An 18,365-nucleotide genomic window follows, 5' to 3' on the forward strand; every position below is an offset into this window, starting at 1 on the left:
TGCTTGCAGTGCTGCCCTGGGGATTATGACTACCCTTCTCGCCAGTCTGTCCATGGCGGTAGAGACTGCCATAGGAAGGCTGGCGGGAAGGGGAGTCGAGGGGCCCCTGGGGGCACCTGCACTGCCCATGCACTTGGCATGAGCAGTGCAGGGGCCCCCAGGCACAGCCCCACCCTGCTTTAGTGAAAAGCGCAACGGGTGCAGCAGCACCTGTGGTACGGCTGCAACACCGCCGGCTCCATTAGGAGCCGGCTCCAATGTTACGGCCGACATCCCCGCTGGGCTGGCGGACAGAAATTCGGGGATGTTGTAATGCGGCCGGCGGGATTGCGGCCGCATAGTAGGCCACTCGGTGGTCCAACCTTGGCGGCGGCCTCCTCCACCCGCCAAGATTGTAATGAGGGCTTTAATCTTTAAAAATGTGTATCTTTGCTTGTGTATGTTGGATTTTTGTCATTTTGGTCCTGTTTTACTTAGAGAAATATTGGCTATTGTTCTAAACTGGTGTGGTGTCCATTTGTAGTCTTTTCAGTGTGTTACTGTGTGTGGGTACAAATACCTAGCACATTGCCTCTGAGATAAGACAGACTGCTCATGCCAAGCTACAAACGGGGTGAGCATCTTAGAAGTGTGACTCCCTTACCCTAACTAGAGTGAGGGTCCCTACTTGGACAAGGTATAAACTAACTGCGAACAGGAGACCCTTTTTCTAACAGAGGTTTGCCGAGGCGACCAAGTGCAATGCCTACAACTATCAAGGAAGGTTGTGGTCCATCTCCCTATGAAGCTGCCTTTCCTCCCAACAGCGGCACTGTGAGTAGGGAGACCCGGCTGTCTCTGTGTCCTTCCTGTGTGACAGCACAGGCGGCTTTGATTTGACTCTAACCAGTCATGAGCACTACCGCATACGTATTTACTCCATGGCTTTAGGAACACTGCTTCAAACCATGGTGTTACTTTAAACAATACCGTAAGAAACTCAATAGAAGCGAAGGTGCTTCTGAATGTGATGATTACTTTATGCCCTTAGTGTGATACAACTGCCTAACTTCAAAAGTATGTTGATTGTTTTAACTTTGCTCTATTCAAGCAACAACAAACATCCTTATATATTTGGAAGTGCATAATTTAAAAAGCCTATACTACATTCTACATTGCTCCTGCCTTAAACAGTTTATAATATAGTAGCCTATTTTTAATAAACTAGTATGGAGTGTTTTGTGGTGTATTCAATGTGTTGCTGTGTGTGTGTGTTGCACAGATAGTTTACACATCGCCTCTTAAGTTAAGCCTGACTGCTCTACTGCAAGCTGTCAGAGGGTGAACCTGGTTAATTTAGGGAGTGTAAATGACTTAACTTAACTAGAATTGTGACCCCTTCTTGGACAAGATACATATGTCTGCCAAATAGAGACCACTTTTCTGACACCAGCCACATGTTCTTGGTTCAGAGCTCAAGGAGGTCAGGAGAGAGCACAATGTTTGATGAGATCCACATATATACAGAGATTACTCATTGCTCTAACACAGACCTCAAATCAGAACGCTGTTTAAGTAGCGTTAAACCAATGCAAGTTTCTAATAATGTGGACAAACAATTGAAAAAGCAGAATGGAAGCAAATATAATATTGAAAATCTTACTCATGCCATTTAGTTCAATTGTCTTTAGTTCCTCTGTGGGCATTTGGATTTTCTGTATTTCGGCTTCCAGGTCTCTATTGTCTTCTAAGATTTTGAGCTCTGAAAAAATTAATTGATAGTTAATTATTGTGTGTATTTATCTTGCATAGTCAAATCAGCATCCCATTTCAAAAGCATTTTCAATTACTTTTTTCTCTGCAGTACTCTACCAATTGGACACCTCCTGCCACCTTAACATTGATTTTCTTACAATTTCAGGTCTTGCATGCACACAGTTTTAGTTGTATGTTGCTGAAAATCTACTACCTGTAATAAGATATGCATAAAGTGTGCTTTAGATCAGTTCCTTGTCTATGATTATATGGCATTCTTGTCTATCTTGGTGCCCTGCACCTTATTCAATGCCTCTCCTTCCTATTCTTGTTTTTGTTTCACCCAAACAATATTTCAGTCTTACTATGTTTTGATTGTATCAGCAGAATTCTTCTTCAGCTGATGACAGGACATTACAAAGCATGAGGAACTATTTCTTTCCCTCTCTCAGGCTCTCCCTTGTCGCCTTCCTTTATCACCAGTCCACTTCAAATAATTACCCCTTTCATCTGCCTGCTTGCTCAGATGTCTCATGCTACTATGCTACCTGCCACTATATCACCTAATGATGTTCAGAGGCATATTTCAACATAGGTTGTGGCTTAAAGGCAGCTGTGAAAAATCCACAAGAATTCTTGATGCTTCTGTTGTCAGTCATTTTCTTGACACTTGACCATGTTACATAGTTGTAGTACAGTGCTAGAGCAATTCTATGTATCAAGGATGTTTATAATTTGTGGATTTTTATTTCCAGAACTTTGCTGACAATTTTGAGGCATTGCAAAGTTTTGAATAATGTAAAAAGTATGGCTTTCCAACTTAGAGGTGGTTTATTCAACACTAGGACTGCATGTCTCACACTAAGGTTCTATGCCATTTTGCCCATCTCAGGAATGTATACAGTGTATTTTACCAAATTTTGCAGGGGTTGTACACATGGATTGGCATAAGCATACCAGCTCATCTCTTGGCTTGTAATAGTAGGTCATGTGAATCCTTTATTACGGGGGAAACCCCTTAAGGTAAATAGAGTGCAAATTATTTTTTGGAGGGTGTTCAAGGTTTACAAAGGGGGCATCCTATTACATTTTAGAAAGGCATTTTATTTGTGAGGTGGGTGAATATCAGTAAAAAGAGGATAACATTCAGCAAATGTGATGGCTTGAAAAATATGCTATGCATCCAGCATCTGATCAAACGTTATGTCTATTACCACATTACTGAGAATAGAAAACTGGCCATAGGTGTACCATGTTGAGTTACTTCAAATTCACAAGACCTGTAAGACGCTGTTCCAATGACTGGTTGATGTCATCAGTGATGTCATCAAGATGTCATTTGAGATGTCATAAATGATGTCCTCAAAAATGTAATTTAGAATTCCATGAATGTTGTAATATGTGAGGTCATAAAGCAATGTATGTTGGGGGCAAACATTGTAATAAGTTCAGTAAACTGTAGCTTGTGAATTTTGATATCTAACTACAACTTCACTTTAAGCTTCGTTTTCTCAATACTTTTCTTGTCTTTTTATCATATTCAAAGTTGAGCATATGATTAGCTCCCAGGCAACTTGCAGCCAGCATTCTTTAATTCACTTGGGCAAACAGCGAAATGGAAAAGGCTGAGTGTCATAAGCAGGTATTAAAAATGTGGAAACTTTGAAAATTGAGTGAGCCCCATTGAATAATCTGCTTATTTACAAAGAGGAGGAATATATGTTTCAAAATTTTCTTTGGTTTGTAAATTACACCTTCAAACTAGATAATGAAATCGAAATATCATAAAATATCTCAAGGGCAATTTTATTCCTGAAAAACAAAAATTAAATTAAAAAGCGGGCAACACTCACTTTTTTAGAATTTAGTATCTTGTTCATAACCAAAGATGTTACACTTTTAAGCCACACTGCTGCTTTGTGGAACATGACATTTCTCCTGTTTCACATGCGTTTCTGGTGCAGGTTGTGGGCCTGGCTTGAATTTGTGAATGTCAGATTTTTCAGTCAAGATTTTGACTAATGTGTAGGTAGTTCAGCAACCTCTAGTTTTTGGATGTGCTTTTGTGGATGGTGTTGTAGATCCAATCTTCACTTTTACCATTGTATGTTTGTATGCGTGTAAGTATATGGTATTTCTATGGCTCAAACATAGCCAGAAGGCAGCAGTGCACTGTGATGGGTGACAGACAAACATATGCTCTGATTAAAGAAGGCCTAGCGCCTACTTGCACCACATTTGCGTATTTTTTTTTTACGCAAATGTGGCCCAACGAGGCCAAAATCTCAGCGCCAGATTTAAAAAGTGGCGCAATGCATGCATAGCACCACTTTGTAACCCCTTGCACCACATTATGCCTGCACCAGGCATAATGTATGCAAAGGGGGTGTTCCCCCATTAGGGGCGAAATAACAGCACAAAGATTTCTTTGTGCCATTTTTTGGCATTTTATCGCCTGCTCTGGGCACACCAATGGTTATAATGGTCCCATATGTACTGTTCAGGATTAGCACCAACATTTTGGCACTGACCAGGTCATCAATAGCATCAAAAAATTGCGCCATGGTGTGCCATATTTTAAATACAGCATAAACATGGTGGCAGTAAGGGGGCGCTAAAGGGCGCCAGAAAAGTTTCTCAGCACTATGTGCAGCACCACTTTTCTTAAATCTACCCCATAAAGTCTACAAATGACAGGAGAAGTAGCTGTTTGTGATCAATGAGATTGCTGTTGTTCGTAGGATCGTTTAAAAATAAGAATATTATAGCTACTCTTTAATTGTACTCCAAGGATATATATAGAAAGCCACAGTTGTACACTTAGTCAATATGAATTTAAAGCGTATATCTGAAACTTATTATCTAACAGGTCCCAACATAAAGTGTTCAAAGTGGCACTATGTTTCTATTAATTCTATTCATTTAGACATACTTCATTAGATCAATCCTATATTTCTTTGATATGTTTATTATAATTTGTAACAAATTATGACAATAAAATATATCAGAACAATAATTATACTGCAGTCTTTGGCACCCCTAGGAGAGTATTTGGATTTGGATATACTCCTTGGGAGACTTGTTCCAATTTGTGAGTCCCATAAAGTTTTTCCCTATAAGGTAAAGGCATTTAATGACAGATAATAAGACATGTTGGTGAATGGATTGAATAGTTCACATCTAATATGGGAAGATATGGTGGCATTTATGCAAGTTTGGATTTCTTTGGCACACTATTAGTAGATATGCACAAGGTGAACGTTTCTGTTTCTATTTTTATTTTTATTTTTATTTTTATTTTTATCTTCATTCAGACACTGGGTTTATACTGGGGTGTTTTATGTTGGTGTGAAGAGCATAGTAGGGTGTATTGTCTCTCAAGTTCTAAGGGTGTCTGTTTTTTTGTTGTTTAGAAATCATCTACAGACGTGGTTGTATCCAAAAAAACTGGTGGGTAGTTCAGTACGCCTGTCCAATCTTTCGCTTGCCCCACATGAACTTTTGGACTGGAACCGCGCTGATGAAGGTGGCCTCCCAATGTGAGGGATACCGAAACGTGCGTAGGCTATGGGTTCCGAAATTTTGTTTCATTCACTTTATTGATACATGTTCCATCAAAGTGTTTTCTGTACTTTGAAAGATTATTGGAATTGGTTGAACTCATTGTGTGACTTATTTGTATGCATATAATTGTCTGTATATGATTTATAGATTCATTTTGTATTAGATTTTGCATCATCTACAGGTTTTTAGGATTTTATGGTTGAGTCTGGTTATATTTGAGCATGAATGAGGTATAAGTGTTATTGTTGCTTGTTGTTTGATGTGGGGGGAAACATTCGGGTTGTGCTGTATTGCATTGTCTTAAGGAATAATTTGTTTATTATTGTTCTGGTATATTTTATCGTCATAATTTGCTACAAAGTATAATAAACATATCAAAGAAACATAGGATTGATCTAATGAAGTATGTCTAAATCAATAGAATTAATAGAAACATAGTACCACTTTGAACACTTTATGTTGGGACCTGTGGGATAATAAGTGTTGGACTTGGCCCTTTTTGCAGGGTCATCCCCAAAATGTTTGCCTCCTGCCCCCTATTTTTACTGACCTGTTTTTGTTGGCGTTTGAACTCTGAGCACTTTACCACTGCTAACCAGTGCTAAAGTGCATATGCCTTTTGGGTAAATTGTACTATTAATTGGTTTATCCATGATTGGCATATTTGATTTAATAGTAAGTCCCTAGTAAAGTGCACTAGAGGTGCCCAGGGCCTGTAAATCAAATGCTACTAGTGGGCCTGCAGCACTGATTGTGCCACCCACATAATTAGCACTGTAATCATGTCTCAGACCTGCCATTGCAGTATCTGTGTGTGCAGTTATAAACTGTAAATTCGACTTGGCCAGTGTACCCACTTGCGAGGCCTAACCCTTCCCTTTTCCTACATATAAAACACCCCAAATGTAGGCCCTAGGTAGCCCCATAGGCAGGGTGCAGTGTATAGTTAAGGTAGGATATATACTACTGCGTTTTATATGTCCTGACAGTGAAATACTGCCAAATTCGGTTTTCACTGTTGCAAGGCCTATCTCTCTCTCATAGGTTAACCTGGGGCTGCCTTTAAACATGATCAAAGTGTAGCTTCCCTTTGGGAGCAAATAGACATATGGAGTTTGGGACCTCTGAACTCACAATTTAAAAATATATCTTTTAGTAAGGTTGGTTTTGAGATTGTGCGTTTGAAAATGCCACTTTTAGAAAGTGGGCATTTTCTTGCTTGAACCATTTTTGTGACACTGCCTGTTTGTGGATTCCCTGTTTGGGTTAGTTTGACACTTGGGCTGTTTGCACCTCTCTCCAGACAGTGACACAAAGGGGGCTGGGATGTAGCCTGCATATGCTGATGATCCATCTGTGCTAGGAGGGAGGGGAGGAGTGATCACTCACACCTGAAAGGGCTGTGCCTGCCCTCACACAATGCAGACTCCAAACCCCTGGTGTGTGTTTGAGGCCTTGCCTGGGCAAGACAGGATTTCACAAACAAGTGAGACTTTCCTTGGAAGTAAGCCTACTTCAAAGGCCAAAATGTGTATAAGAAGAGGACCTAAAACCACAGACTTTAAACACTTCTTGGGGTAGACACTCTACCTCACAGACACTTCCGGACAATAAACCTGCTGGTGAAGAATCCCTGAAACAGACCTGTCAAAAGGAACTGCCTGGCTGCCCAAAGGACTCACTGGGACTGCTTTTCTGACAAGGACTGCTGCCTTGCTGTTGCCCTGATGCCTTGCTGCTCCCTGGCTGTGCTGAGAAGTGCTCTCAAAGGGCTTGGATAGAGCTTGCCTCCTGTTCCCTGAAGACTCAGGACCAAAAAGACTTCACTCCTGCAACTAGACTCCTTGTGCAGCGAAAATTTGACACACAGCCTGCTAAAAATGACGCACAGCCTGCCACGCAGTGAGAAATTCACTGCACGCCGAACCGGGATGACACAGCGCAACTTCGCAAGGAGAAGATTGACGCAGCGCCTGTTTGCGACCGGAAATTTGGCGCATGCCCCACCGGATCGACGCACAGCCAACCCAGGATGACGCAGCCTGACTTCCAGAGAGGAATCGACAAAGCGCCCGATGTGCAGGAGAAAGTTTGCACATAACGCCCACTGGATCGACGCAGCACTTGTGATTCTGCTCCGCAAGCCCAGGATTCCACGCACAGTCCCCAGGGCGCCAGCAAACCCCGCAACCTGAAGACGAACCAAATCCATGCGGCAGAAATCGACGCAAAGCCTTTTGTGTCGTGGAAAATAACGACGCAAGTCGGTGTGCGAAGGGGTGAAACCGACGCACACCTCCCCGTTTACCACGCATCACCTCCTCTGCGGTCCCTTGTGGAGAATTTGAACACGAATCAGGTACTTTGTGCTTGCAAAAGACCTTTATTGTTTTTAAGAGACATTTACTTGTTTTGCAAAGACTTAAGACACTTTCTATCACTTTTACAGTGATATCTCAACATCTATCTATTGTATTTTAATCGTTTTGACCTGCATCTTATCAGCTAAATATTAGATATTTTTCTAAACACCGTGTGGTGTATTTTTGTGGTGCTACATGGTGTTATTGTATGATTTATTGCACAAATACTTTACACATTGCCTTCTAAGTTACACCTGACTGCTCAGTGCCAAGCTACCAGAGGGTGGGCATAGGATAATGTGGATTGTGTGTGACTTACCTTGACTAGTGTGAAGGTCCTTGCTTCGACAGGTGGTAACCTGACTGCCAACCAAAGGCCCCATTTCTAACAATAAGTTTCTGACATATGCTTTAAATTCATATTGACTAGGTATACAACTGTGGTTTTCTATATATATCCCTGGAGTACAATTAAAGAGTAGCTCTATAATTCCTATTTTTAAGTATTTAATTTCCTGGGATGAGCTACCATATCAAAGCAGGGAACCTCAATGGTATTGACTTCGTTCGTAGGATCGTGACTGGAAAGAACAGCAATCGTGGCAATTCTTCCAAGGGCAAAGAGGGTACACAGACAACAACCTTTGTTTATTTGACTTTTTAAACTTGTGGTGCCCAGTGAGTTTAGATATTCTTCCTGGGTGATCAGGGGACAGGGTAAGTGAGCTCTAGCATAGTTTTCTGGGTATGATTGAAGAGGCCCTTGATAGGGTGAACCACCCGACACCATAAGGGCCCAAACTCTGCTGCTGGCAACGGGACACCCAAGTGAGTGTGGCAGCCTGCAGTAACACGGGCAGCATTCCTAATGTTAGGGCTGGACAGAGACTAAGTATCAAAACCCTTAGTGTTTGTGTAATGCTGTAATGTGCATGAGCAATGTCAAATGACTGTTCCTTTAAACAATTCTGAAGCAATATGTATTATATCAACTTAAGAACCAATGCAGCACTAGCATGATCAACAAGCTCTCTGTTTCACTTCTACGAGTTTACCTTTATTGCACAATGTCTAGAAAACAGCCATATCAGGGTTCAATTGTGCACTCATTATACCCTGGGAACGTAAAGCATAAGACTGATATCGCCTTTTTTCAATTGTCCTTTATCCTCACAAATGGAGAATGTAAACGATGCAAATTAACAGTGCAAATTTCCTGGGCATAGTGTTTTATAATATTAATTCCACCCTTTGTTTCAATGTATTTTGAGACTAAAGATTTAAAACACACCATTCATTGATGTGTACTTTGACGATGCATTATATATGTTCTCTTGAATATGAAATTATTTTCAAGTGGCACAAGCTTTTTCTTGAAATGTTTCTTCGACTTAGGTGCTTGTTTCATTGCACAAAAAAACATTTTCTTTTATCTATTGACAGAGAGAATTAGAGCTCTTATGATGTGATGAAGTATGGAGCATCCAGTGAGCAACAGTTCAGAACAATGGTTCAGAATTTTAAAAAACGTGAAATTAAAAGGATGAGATCCAGGTACTATACTTAACAGACCTTTGACTAAGGCAGGACAAAATAAAGATCCCTGTTCAGAGTTTGTCTATATACGGCTTTAGCTGTCTGTCTAGAGCTCATTTGAGCACAATGTACAGAACACAACACACATCACACTGCATAAAGCACACCATACACACACACACACACACATACACATACAGACAGACACAGAAAGACACTTTTGGATCTGCCAATTTCAGCTATAGAGTACTGTAGTTCAAACGGCTTTAGACATTGGCTAACAGGGTTAGTATCAGCTCACATGTTATACACAAACAATAGTTAGTTTTATGTTTTTTTTGGAGGTCCCCAACCTCTTTGTGTTTACCCCCCTCCACTCACCTACGTATCTATTGCCCTCAGTCAATAGTTGTCTTGAGCCCTGATTGTCTTTAATTTCATTTCATTTCCTGTTCCTGGACTTGGTATCAGCATTCAGCTACCATTGGCGTTTCTTCACTTCGCCATTCCCAAAATGCGGATGGTCATATCAGGACATTAAAATAAGAATAGTACAATAAAATGCAAAATGGAAACCAAGTGGCCTGGTAGCACTTTGAAGCTGCTTGGCCATTGAAAAAATAAATAAAATAAATAAGCACTAGCCAGGTCAATGCGTCGGGCTCACTTTTTAAAGTGAGACATATTAGCTTTGGCAATGCTTATTCACATGCATGACGCTTTGGCGGTGGAATGTTTGACAATGGGTGTAGGAGGAGCCATTTTCAGCCTTTGATACCACTTCTGCAGTAACTAACAGCGATCAAGTGGGGTGAGACCTGGTGACCTGCTTACATCAACAGGACCGTTCACTCCATCCACATAGATTCTGGGAGAGCGACTCAAAGGGCGTGTCGTCTGAAATGCTCGTATTCCTTTTCACCTCTAATTATTTGATGGACATAAATGCTCAGGAATGTTTCTACAAGGAGCTCCCCGGCTCCCTTTGGTTTGAGTCTTTCACTGTAACAGAAGTGCACTTTTTGTCTTACCTCTTCCTCCTTTCACACCAAGGACGTGTGTCATTTTTAGATATGGCTCTATCGAAAAAAACACAAGCAAAGTTCGACAGAAAACAACAACATTTACTGAAAATATATTTACGTGACCTGTTAGTAAGCTGAGATTCGTACAATGAACAAAATCATTAATTCAAAATCCAAAGTGGAACCGGTTTCTACAAATTGAATTGCATAAAAATAAGGTGGTACCTGCATTATCGTGTCCACGGTGTACGGTGAAAATAGGCAAGCCTGGACCTGTCTCATGAAATAAAATATATATCCTTTACTAAAAAATAAGTTTAAGAATATTAAACAGAATCTTCCAAAACACATTCTTGTGAGGTACAAATGTGATTTAAGTGATTCAGGTGACTAAAACTATCACAAAATCCTAGCATTGCATTGCATGATGTTGTTTGGGCAGTTGCAATTATATCTAAAAAGGTCTCACATTCTTTCAAAAACTCGATCTAAAAACTGCTGTAGAGAAGAGGCATACATTCTCGACATGCAAGTGGAATTTAGATTCATGGAATTTCGAAGAGATTTTATGAAACAAGAGTAATACTTTACTTAACCAGTATTGACACTCTCGAATTCACGCCCACCATATTTTATAATTCTTATGTCACCTCTTCCAGAAACTTCCTTTACCCACCATATGTTCTCCACTACTTCCACTCCAACTGATGCTCAGGATCCCAGATTATGAAAGATTATATGCACAATTTTACTCTCTATTCGATTGTTTTGGTACTTTTCCAAGCTAATTTTGCTCTCTATCAATAACCTTGCAATATATATTATACGTTCAATCTCCTATTTTGCTGTTACTCATTAATAAACTTAGAGTATTTGTAAAGTACACATTTCAAACATATTTGCCTCAAAGTGCTCTTGTTTTGTGTTTTGTTAATGATCTATGGTAATCGTTTGCAACCAACGTCATTATCTATGGTAAGCTTATGAGCCATCGGGCAACGATTACTTAATGGCATTACCCCTTTTCCCTGCTGGGTACTGTTTTGCGGAGTGGGGCTATTATATGGAGGTAATGCTAATATTAAGATTAGTAGGGTTTGATGCAGTGGAAGAGAGCATTGTGGAGAAGCCGTGGCAATTAGGTTTGGAGATAAATGGATGTCTGAGAAAGCAGGTCTTCAAGTGGTTCAAGACCAAAAGGTGTTTGTTTTGGTAGCTCAGTTATGAGTTATTGCAAGGCGTGAAATCCAGTGCCTTAACGTTTCGTCCACTTGAACCTTGTAGGGGAGATTCTGAAGGCGTATATGATCATAGGTTTAGGATGGGAACATAGTGAAGAGACAGTTTACACCATCAGTTTTTCACCTCTTCTTCAAACTAAGAAGAATATCATGCGTAGGATCTTGGATTGTGTTTTTTGTCAGTGAAGTGATTTCAATACTGGGGATATAGGATAATGTAAATGTCAAAATATCTTTTTTTTTTATATTTGAAGTTTTTTCATCTGAATTTATGGCATACTAATTGCACAGCGTTACAGTAGTGTTCATTATCAAATCTTTTATGATAAAATTGTTGATCCAAGGAAAGTTAAAATGGGAATGTCTCCTTGCTTAGAAAATCCTTCTTTGCCATTTTGTTTCCTTTGGAACAAGGATAGCTGCCACTATTTTTACCTCTGAGAAATCTGGGCTTGCTAAACAGGTCCAAAATACACTTGCCTTTCTCTCAAACATGAACAAGATTTTGGCTTGTCAAGTCACTTATTTGATATTCTTTTTCCTCAGCCAACTAGAGGGTAGTTAAAAAAGTAAAATCCACATTTGAGCCTGTATGTATGTTTAAACTTGTATCTATTTCCCTGAGCCAGCCATCATGGAATCCATGGTTTTATTTACCATGGTGAGGAGAGATAGTTACTCTGCTTGCCAGCTGACAGTTGAAAATTTTCCCTCAAAAGGACAAATACTGGGAGATTAGCCTTCTCCGGGAAGAGGTAGAGGGTGTGGTACAATCTCAATATGTAAATTAACTTCATCTTCTTGGCAGCAAGCACTGTTAGGTTGCCTTAAAATAAGAGCAAGCAGTCCTTTGGTTCCACTCACCTCAAAAGAGATTTTGAAGCCTGAAGGGATGAACCAGACCTGGGTGAATGAAGCTTGCTGAGAGAAAGGAATCTGTGTCAATGTCCCTTCAAGCTGTTATCTTGAATCTTCCTAGAATGCTGTGGATGGACAGTTGGACATCCAATGGGTTGGTTCCTGTAACTGCTAGTCGTGGTGAATGGGTGAGTTGGCATCTCTGGATTGGGAAGGGGCTACCAAGTTCTAGACCACTTCACATACACTTTTAAACCCCTGAACGGGGAAGAACAGCTGACTTTGTAGGCCGGTAAAGGGTGGACTTGCTGTGGATCCTGAAGGAAGAGTGTTCCCTTGGACATTTGCGGGATGAGGCAGGTTATGGATACTTGAAGGCTCGTGCTGGACACAGACCCACAATGCAAATGGCAGAAAGTATTGGGTGTGCACGTAGGGAGAGTGGTCTGGCTTGTGAACCTTTAGGTGCTGCTGTAAGGTTAGGAGACCAAACATTTAGCAGGACAGGTCTGGGTTCTTACAGCCAGCTGCTTACAGGGGCTCTCTGATGTACATAAAATTGTTGGGCAAGGGAAAAGAAACCAATAAGAGCTCCCATGGAGGAAAAAATTGCCACCCTATGTCTCCCAAGATGGAAAAACATTGACTACGGAAGAGGTTTTGGTTAATGTGTGGTTTACCTTTTTGCATGCCCTGGGTGTGTTGACCCACTGAGTTTCTTGGTCCCAACACTTGTTAGACAACCTGGGACAGCTCTAAAAATATGTTTTTTTTTTATTTAAATGATTGTCTTTCCCTATATGTGCTATAGAAAATTTGTCAATGCCACTAGAAATAGCTTTCAACAGAGAAAGGCAATGTTTGCTGTTTTTCAGGATTCTGGGCGCTTTACTACTGCTGACCAGTGATAAAGTGCAGGTGCTCTGTTCTCTAAGATATGGTAACATTGGCTTATCCACAATTGGCCTATTTTATTAGTTTGTATGTCCCTAGTAAAGTGCACTATATGTGCCCAAAGTCTGTAAATTAAATGCTACTGATTGTGCCATCCACTACAGTAGCTTTTTAAACATCTCAGGCCTGCCAATGCAGAGCCTGTGTGTGCAGTTTTAAACTGACATTTAGACCTGGCAAGTTCATTTTTATTATATTCAAGTCACCTTTAAAGTAGGCCTTAGTCAGCCCCAAGGTCAGGGTGCAGTGTACTTAAAAAGTTGGGCATGTACTTTTAAGTTTAAAATGTCCAGATGGTGAAAACTCTCAGAATCCTTTTTTCACCATTGTAAGGCCTATCTCACCATAGGATAGGATTGGGGTTGCCTTAAACATCTCTTAAGTGTAACTTCCAAATGGAAAGATAGAAATATGGAAACAATAGAAGTACAGGTGTCTCTAGTCTCACAATTTAAATTATGGTGAAATCAGAACTAAAATTGTAAGTCTGAAAATGCCAATTTCAGAAAGCTGGAAATGTCTTACTTTACCCATACTTGAACCATTCCGCGTCTCTGCCTGTCTCTAAATACAGCTGGGTTTTGTGCACTTCCATTACACAGTCACACACAAGGGGAGCTTGGGTGTGACATTTGCATCCTAATGGCCCATCTCCAGGCTGATTGGTCATTAACTGGGTTGATGGGAAAGGTTAGCACTGCCTTACCTATTTCTGACTAGGGCTCTGCCTCTCCTCGCACAAAGGGCTGTATAATCCCCTGTAAAGTGTCTGGAGCGAGGGAGGGCATGACAGGGACCTTGTAGACTTCAAAGGAAGGTCTGGAGGATTCTCCCACCTTCCAGAACCAGGGCATCAACATATAAATACTGGACCCCAAACTACACCAAATCAGTGCTCTACTGGAACCAAGGAAACTGGCGGGAAGAAGGACTGCTGTGCTGCCAGGAGGGACTGGCCCTCTGTAACTGCATTGCTATGTTGACCGACTGCTGTTGTGTGCTGTGCTATAGGAGGGATAACGACACTGCTGTTTGCTCAGCTGTGTTGGCTAACTGCTGCTTCTGTACTGCAGTGAGAAGGACTGGATTCACTCTCTACATCCTTGACCCCTGTTCTCTTGCAGTCTCAAGGACATCAAATACTGTTTGCAACTCTCCTGGTGCTTCTGGGCTCTAACATCTGAGTTCTACTCTTCCCAGAGGTGCCTGCCCCTAGTCCTGGGCCCCAGAAGTGGGTTCTGCAGCTACAAACTTCAAAAAGCGATGCATCACCCCAAGTGCAGCAGAAAAATCGAAGCATTGCGTCTCCAACGGCAATGCAGTGGCTAGCCGATGACAGTAGCTTCACCTACTACAAGGCCCAACAATGATGCTCTGCACGGCCCACCGTCAAAGCATCATATCCACTTCATCAGAGCCTGATGATGACGTATCAGCTCAAATGCGGCAGAAATATTGACACAGCATATCCTCACTGTTGACGCATTACCCCAACTAAGGTACTGTAGGAAAGTACCATCTTGCCTGGCATGTTACCCCCATTTTTCACTGTATATATGTTGTTTTAGTTGTATGTGTCACTGGGACCCTGCCAGCCAGGGCCCCAGTGCTCATAAGTGTGCCTGAATGTGTTACCTGTGTTATGACTAACTGTCTCACTGAGGCTCTGCTAATCAGAACCTCAGTGGTTATGCTCTCTCATTTCTTTCAAATTGTCACTAACAGGCTAGTGACCAATTTTACCAATTTACATTGGCTTACTGGAACACCCTTATAATTCCCTAGTATATGGTACTGAGGTACCCAGGGTATTGGGGTTCCAGGAGATCCCTATTGGCTGCAGTATTTCTTTTGCCATCCATAGGGAGCTCTGACAATTCTTACACAGGCCTGCCACTGCAGCCTGAGTGAAATAACGTCCACGTTATTTCACAGCCATTTTACACTGCACTTAAGTAACTTATAAGTCACCTAGCCAAGGTGCCCCCACATTGTTCAGGGCCAATTCCCCGGACTTTGTGAGTGTGGGGACACCATTACACACCTGCAATACATATAGGTCACTACCTATGTGTAGCTTCACAATGGTAACTCCGAATATGGCCATGTAACATGTCTAAGATCATGGAATTGCCCCCTCTATGCTATCCTGGCATTGTTGGTGCAATCCCATGATCCCACGGGTCTCTAGCACAGACCCTGGCACTGCCAAACTGCCTTTCCCGGGGTTTCACTGCAGCTGCTGCTGCTGCCAACCCCTCAGACAGGCTTCTGCCCTCCTGGGGTCCAGCCAGGCCTGGCCCAGGATGGCAGAATAAAGGACTTCCTCTGAGAGAGGGTGTTACACCCTCTCCCTTTGGAAAATGGTGTGAAGGCAGGGGAGGAGTAGCCTCCCCCAGCCTCTGGAAATGCTTTCATGGGCACACATGGTGCCCATTTCTGCATAAGCCAGTCTACACCGGTTCAGGGACCCCTCAGCCCTGCTCTGGCGCGAAACTGGACAAAGGGAAGGGGAGTGACCACTCCCCTGACCTGCACCTCCCCTGGGAGGTGCCCAGAGCTCCTCCAGTGTGCTCCAGACCTCTGCCATCTTGGAAACAGAGGTGCTGCTGGCAGACTGGACTGCTCTGAGTGGCCAGGGCCCGCAGGTGACGTCAGAGACTCCTTCTGATAGGCTCCTTCAGGTGTTGCTAGACTCTCTTCTCTCCTAAGTAGCCAAACCCTCTTTTCTGGCTATTTAGGGTCTCTGCTTTGGGGATTTCCTTAGAAAATGAATGCAGGAGCTCATCCGAGTTCCTCTGCATCTCTCTCTTCACCTTCTGCCAAGGAATCGACTGCTGACCGCGCTGGAAGCCTGCAAAACTGCAACAAAGTAGCGAAGACGACTACTGCAACTCTGTAACGCTAATCCTGCCGCCTTCTCGACTGCTTTCCTGGTGGTGCATGCTGTGGGGGTAGTCTGCCTCCTCTCTGCACTAGAAGCTCCGAAGAAATCTCCCGTGGGTCGACGGAATCGTCCCCCTGCAACCGCAGGCACCAAAGAACTGCATCACCGGTACCCTGGGTCTCCTCTCAGCACGATGAGCGAGGTCCCTTGAATCCAGCAACTCTGTCCAAGCGACTCCCACAGTCCAGTGACTCTTCAGTCCAAGCTTGGTGGAGGTAAGTCCTTGCCTCCCTACGCCAGACTGCATTGCTGGGAACCGTGACTTTTGCAGCTACTCCCGCCTCCGTGCACTTCCGGCGGAAATCCTTTGTGCACAGTCCAGCCTGGGTCCACGGCACTCTAACCTGCATTGCACGACCTCCTAAGTTGTCCTCCGGCGGCGTGGGACTCCTTTGTGCAACTTCGGGTGAGCACCGTTTCACTCCACTTCGTAGTGCCTGGTCTGGCACTTCTGCAGATGCTGCCTGCTTCTGAGAGGGCTCCTTGTCTTGCTCGACGCCTCCTCTGTCCTCAGACGCAATTGGCGACATCCTGGTCCCTCCTGGGCCACAGCAGCATCCAAAAACCCTAACCGCACGATTTGCAGCTAGCAAGGCTTGTTGGTGGTCTTTCTTCAGGAAAACACTTCTGCACGACTCTCCACGGCGTGCGGGATCCGTCCTCCAAAGTGGAAGTTCCTAGCCCTTGTCGTTCCTGCAGAATCTTCAGCTTCTACTGTCCAGTAGCAGCTTCTTTGCACCCACAGCTGGCATTTCCTGGGCATCTGCCCATCTCCGACTTGCTTGTGACTTTTGGACTTGGTCCCCTTGTTCCACAGGTACCCTCGTTTGGAAATCCATCGTTGTTGCATTGCTGATTTGTGTCTTTCCTGCAGAATTCCCCTATCACGACTTCTATGTCCTTTGGGGAACTTTAGTGCACTTTGCACTCACTTTTCAGGGTCTTGGGGTGGGCTATTTTTCTAACCCTAACTGTTTTCTTACAGTCCCAGCGACCCTCTACAAGGTCACATAGGTTTGGGGTCCATTCGTGGTTCGCATTCCACTTTTGGAGTATATGGTTTGTGTTGCCCCTATCCCTATGTGTCCCCATTGCATCCTATTGTAACTATACATTGTTTGCACTGTTTTCTAATACTATTACTGCATATTTGGTATTGTGTACATATATCTTGTGTATATTTGCTATCCTCATACTGAGGGTACTCACTGAGATACTTTTGGCATATTGTCATAAAAATAAAGTACCTTTATTTTTAGTATATCTGTGTATTGTGTTTTCTTATGATATTGTGCATATGACACTAGTGGTACTGTAGGAGCTTCACTCGTCTCCTAGTTCAGCCTAAGCTGCTCTGCTAAGCTACCATTATCTATCAGCCTAAGCTGCTAGACATCCTATACACTAATAAGGGATAACTGGGCCTGGTGCAAGGTGTAAGTACCCCTAGGTACTCACTACAAGCCAGTCCAGCCTCCTACATTGGTTGTGCAGTGGTGGGATAAGTGCTCTGTAACTACTTACCACTTTTGTCATTGTACTTTTCAAAAGAGAAAAATATACAAAACAAGTTCAGTGTATGTACACCTAACCAAAACGTTCTGCATTTCTTTTCTCACTTCTTTTCTAAAGTGCTGAAAAGTACTTCTAAACTTTCTAAAAAGTCTTAAAATGTTTAAAAAGTTTTTTTTCCTGTCTTTCTAAAATTTTTGACAAACTTTTTTTTTCCTTTTTCTGTCACTAAAACACTTTCTAAAATGTCTGGCACAGGCCAAACTGTTGATCTGTCGAAACTTGCTTATGATCACCTTAGCTGGAAAGGAGCAAGGAGTCTCTGCATAGAAAGAGGTTTAAGTGTAGGTAAGAATCCCCCCAGAGAACTGTTGGTTAACATGCTTATAGAACAGGATAAGGCCAGAGGTGCCCCTTCTGTTGAAAAAGTAGCTAATGGTTCCCAATCTGATCCAGGGACTCCCCTAGAAAAAGATTCAGGAAAGAAACTTCCTAGCCTGCCCATTACAAGACAGCCTAGCATAGTTGGGACTGATGTAGAGTCACACCATACTGATAGTGTTGTCTCACATCATAGCAAGAGTATTCCTTCACATCATAGTAGAAGTGATGTTTCTGTTAACCAAGCTGT

The 18,365-nt window shown here is 42.5% G+C and overlaps 1 protein-coding gene across 3 annotated transcripts in view; it reads right to left on the reverse strand.

Annotated features, from left to right (window-relative positions):
- The window catches only part of LOC138284927 (prolyl endopeptidase FAP-like), a 551,554-nt gene that overhangs the window by 281,439 nt on the left and 251,750 nt on the right, over nt 1–18,365 (reverse strand). For all 3 annotated transcript variants that reach the window (XM_069224259.1, XM_069224257.1, XM_069224258.1), the window contains 2 exons: nt 10,448–10,495; nt 1,643–1,741 (listed from right to left, as the gene is read on the reverse strand). In XM_069224259.1, the coding sequence (XP_069080360.1) occupies nt 1,643–1,741; nt 10,448–10,495 (147 nt within the window). The remainder of the gene's footprint in view (nt 1–1,642; nt 1,742–10,447; nt 10,496–18,365) is intronic.

This window comes from Pleurodeles waltl, chromosome 3_1 (genome assembly GCF_031143425.1).
Source record: "Pleurodeles waltl isolate 20211129_DDA chromosome 3_1, aPleWal1.hap1.20221129, whole genome shotgun sequence".
Lineage (NCBI taxonomy): Eukaryota > Metazoa > Chordata > Amphibia > Caudata > Salamandridae > Pleurodeles > Pleurodeles waltl.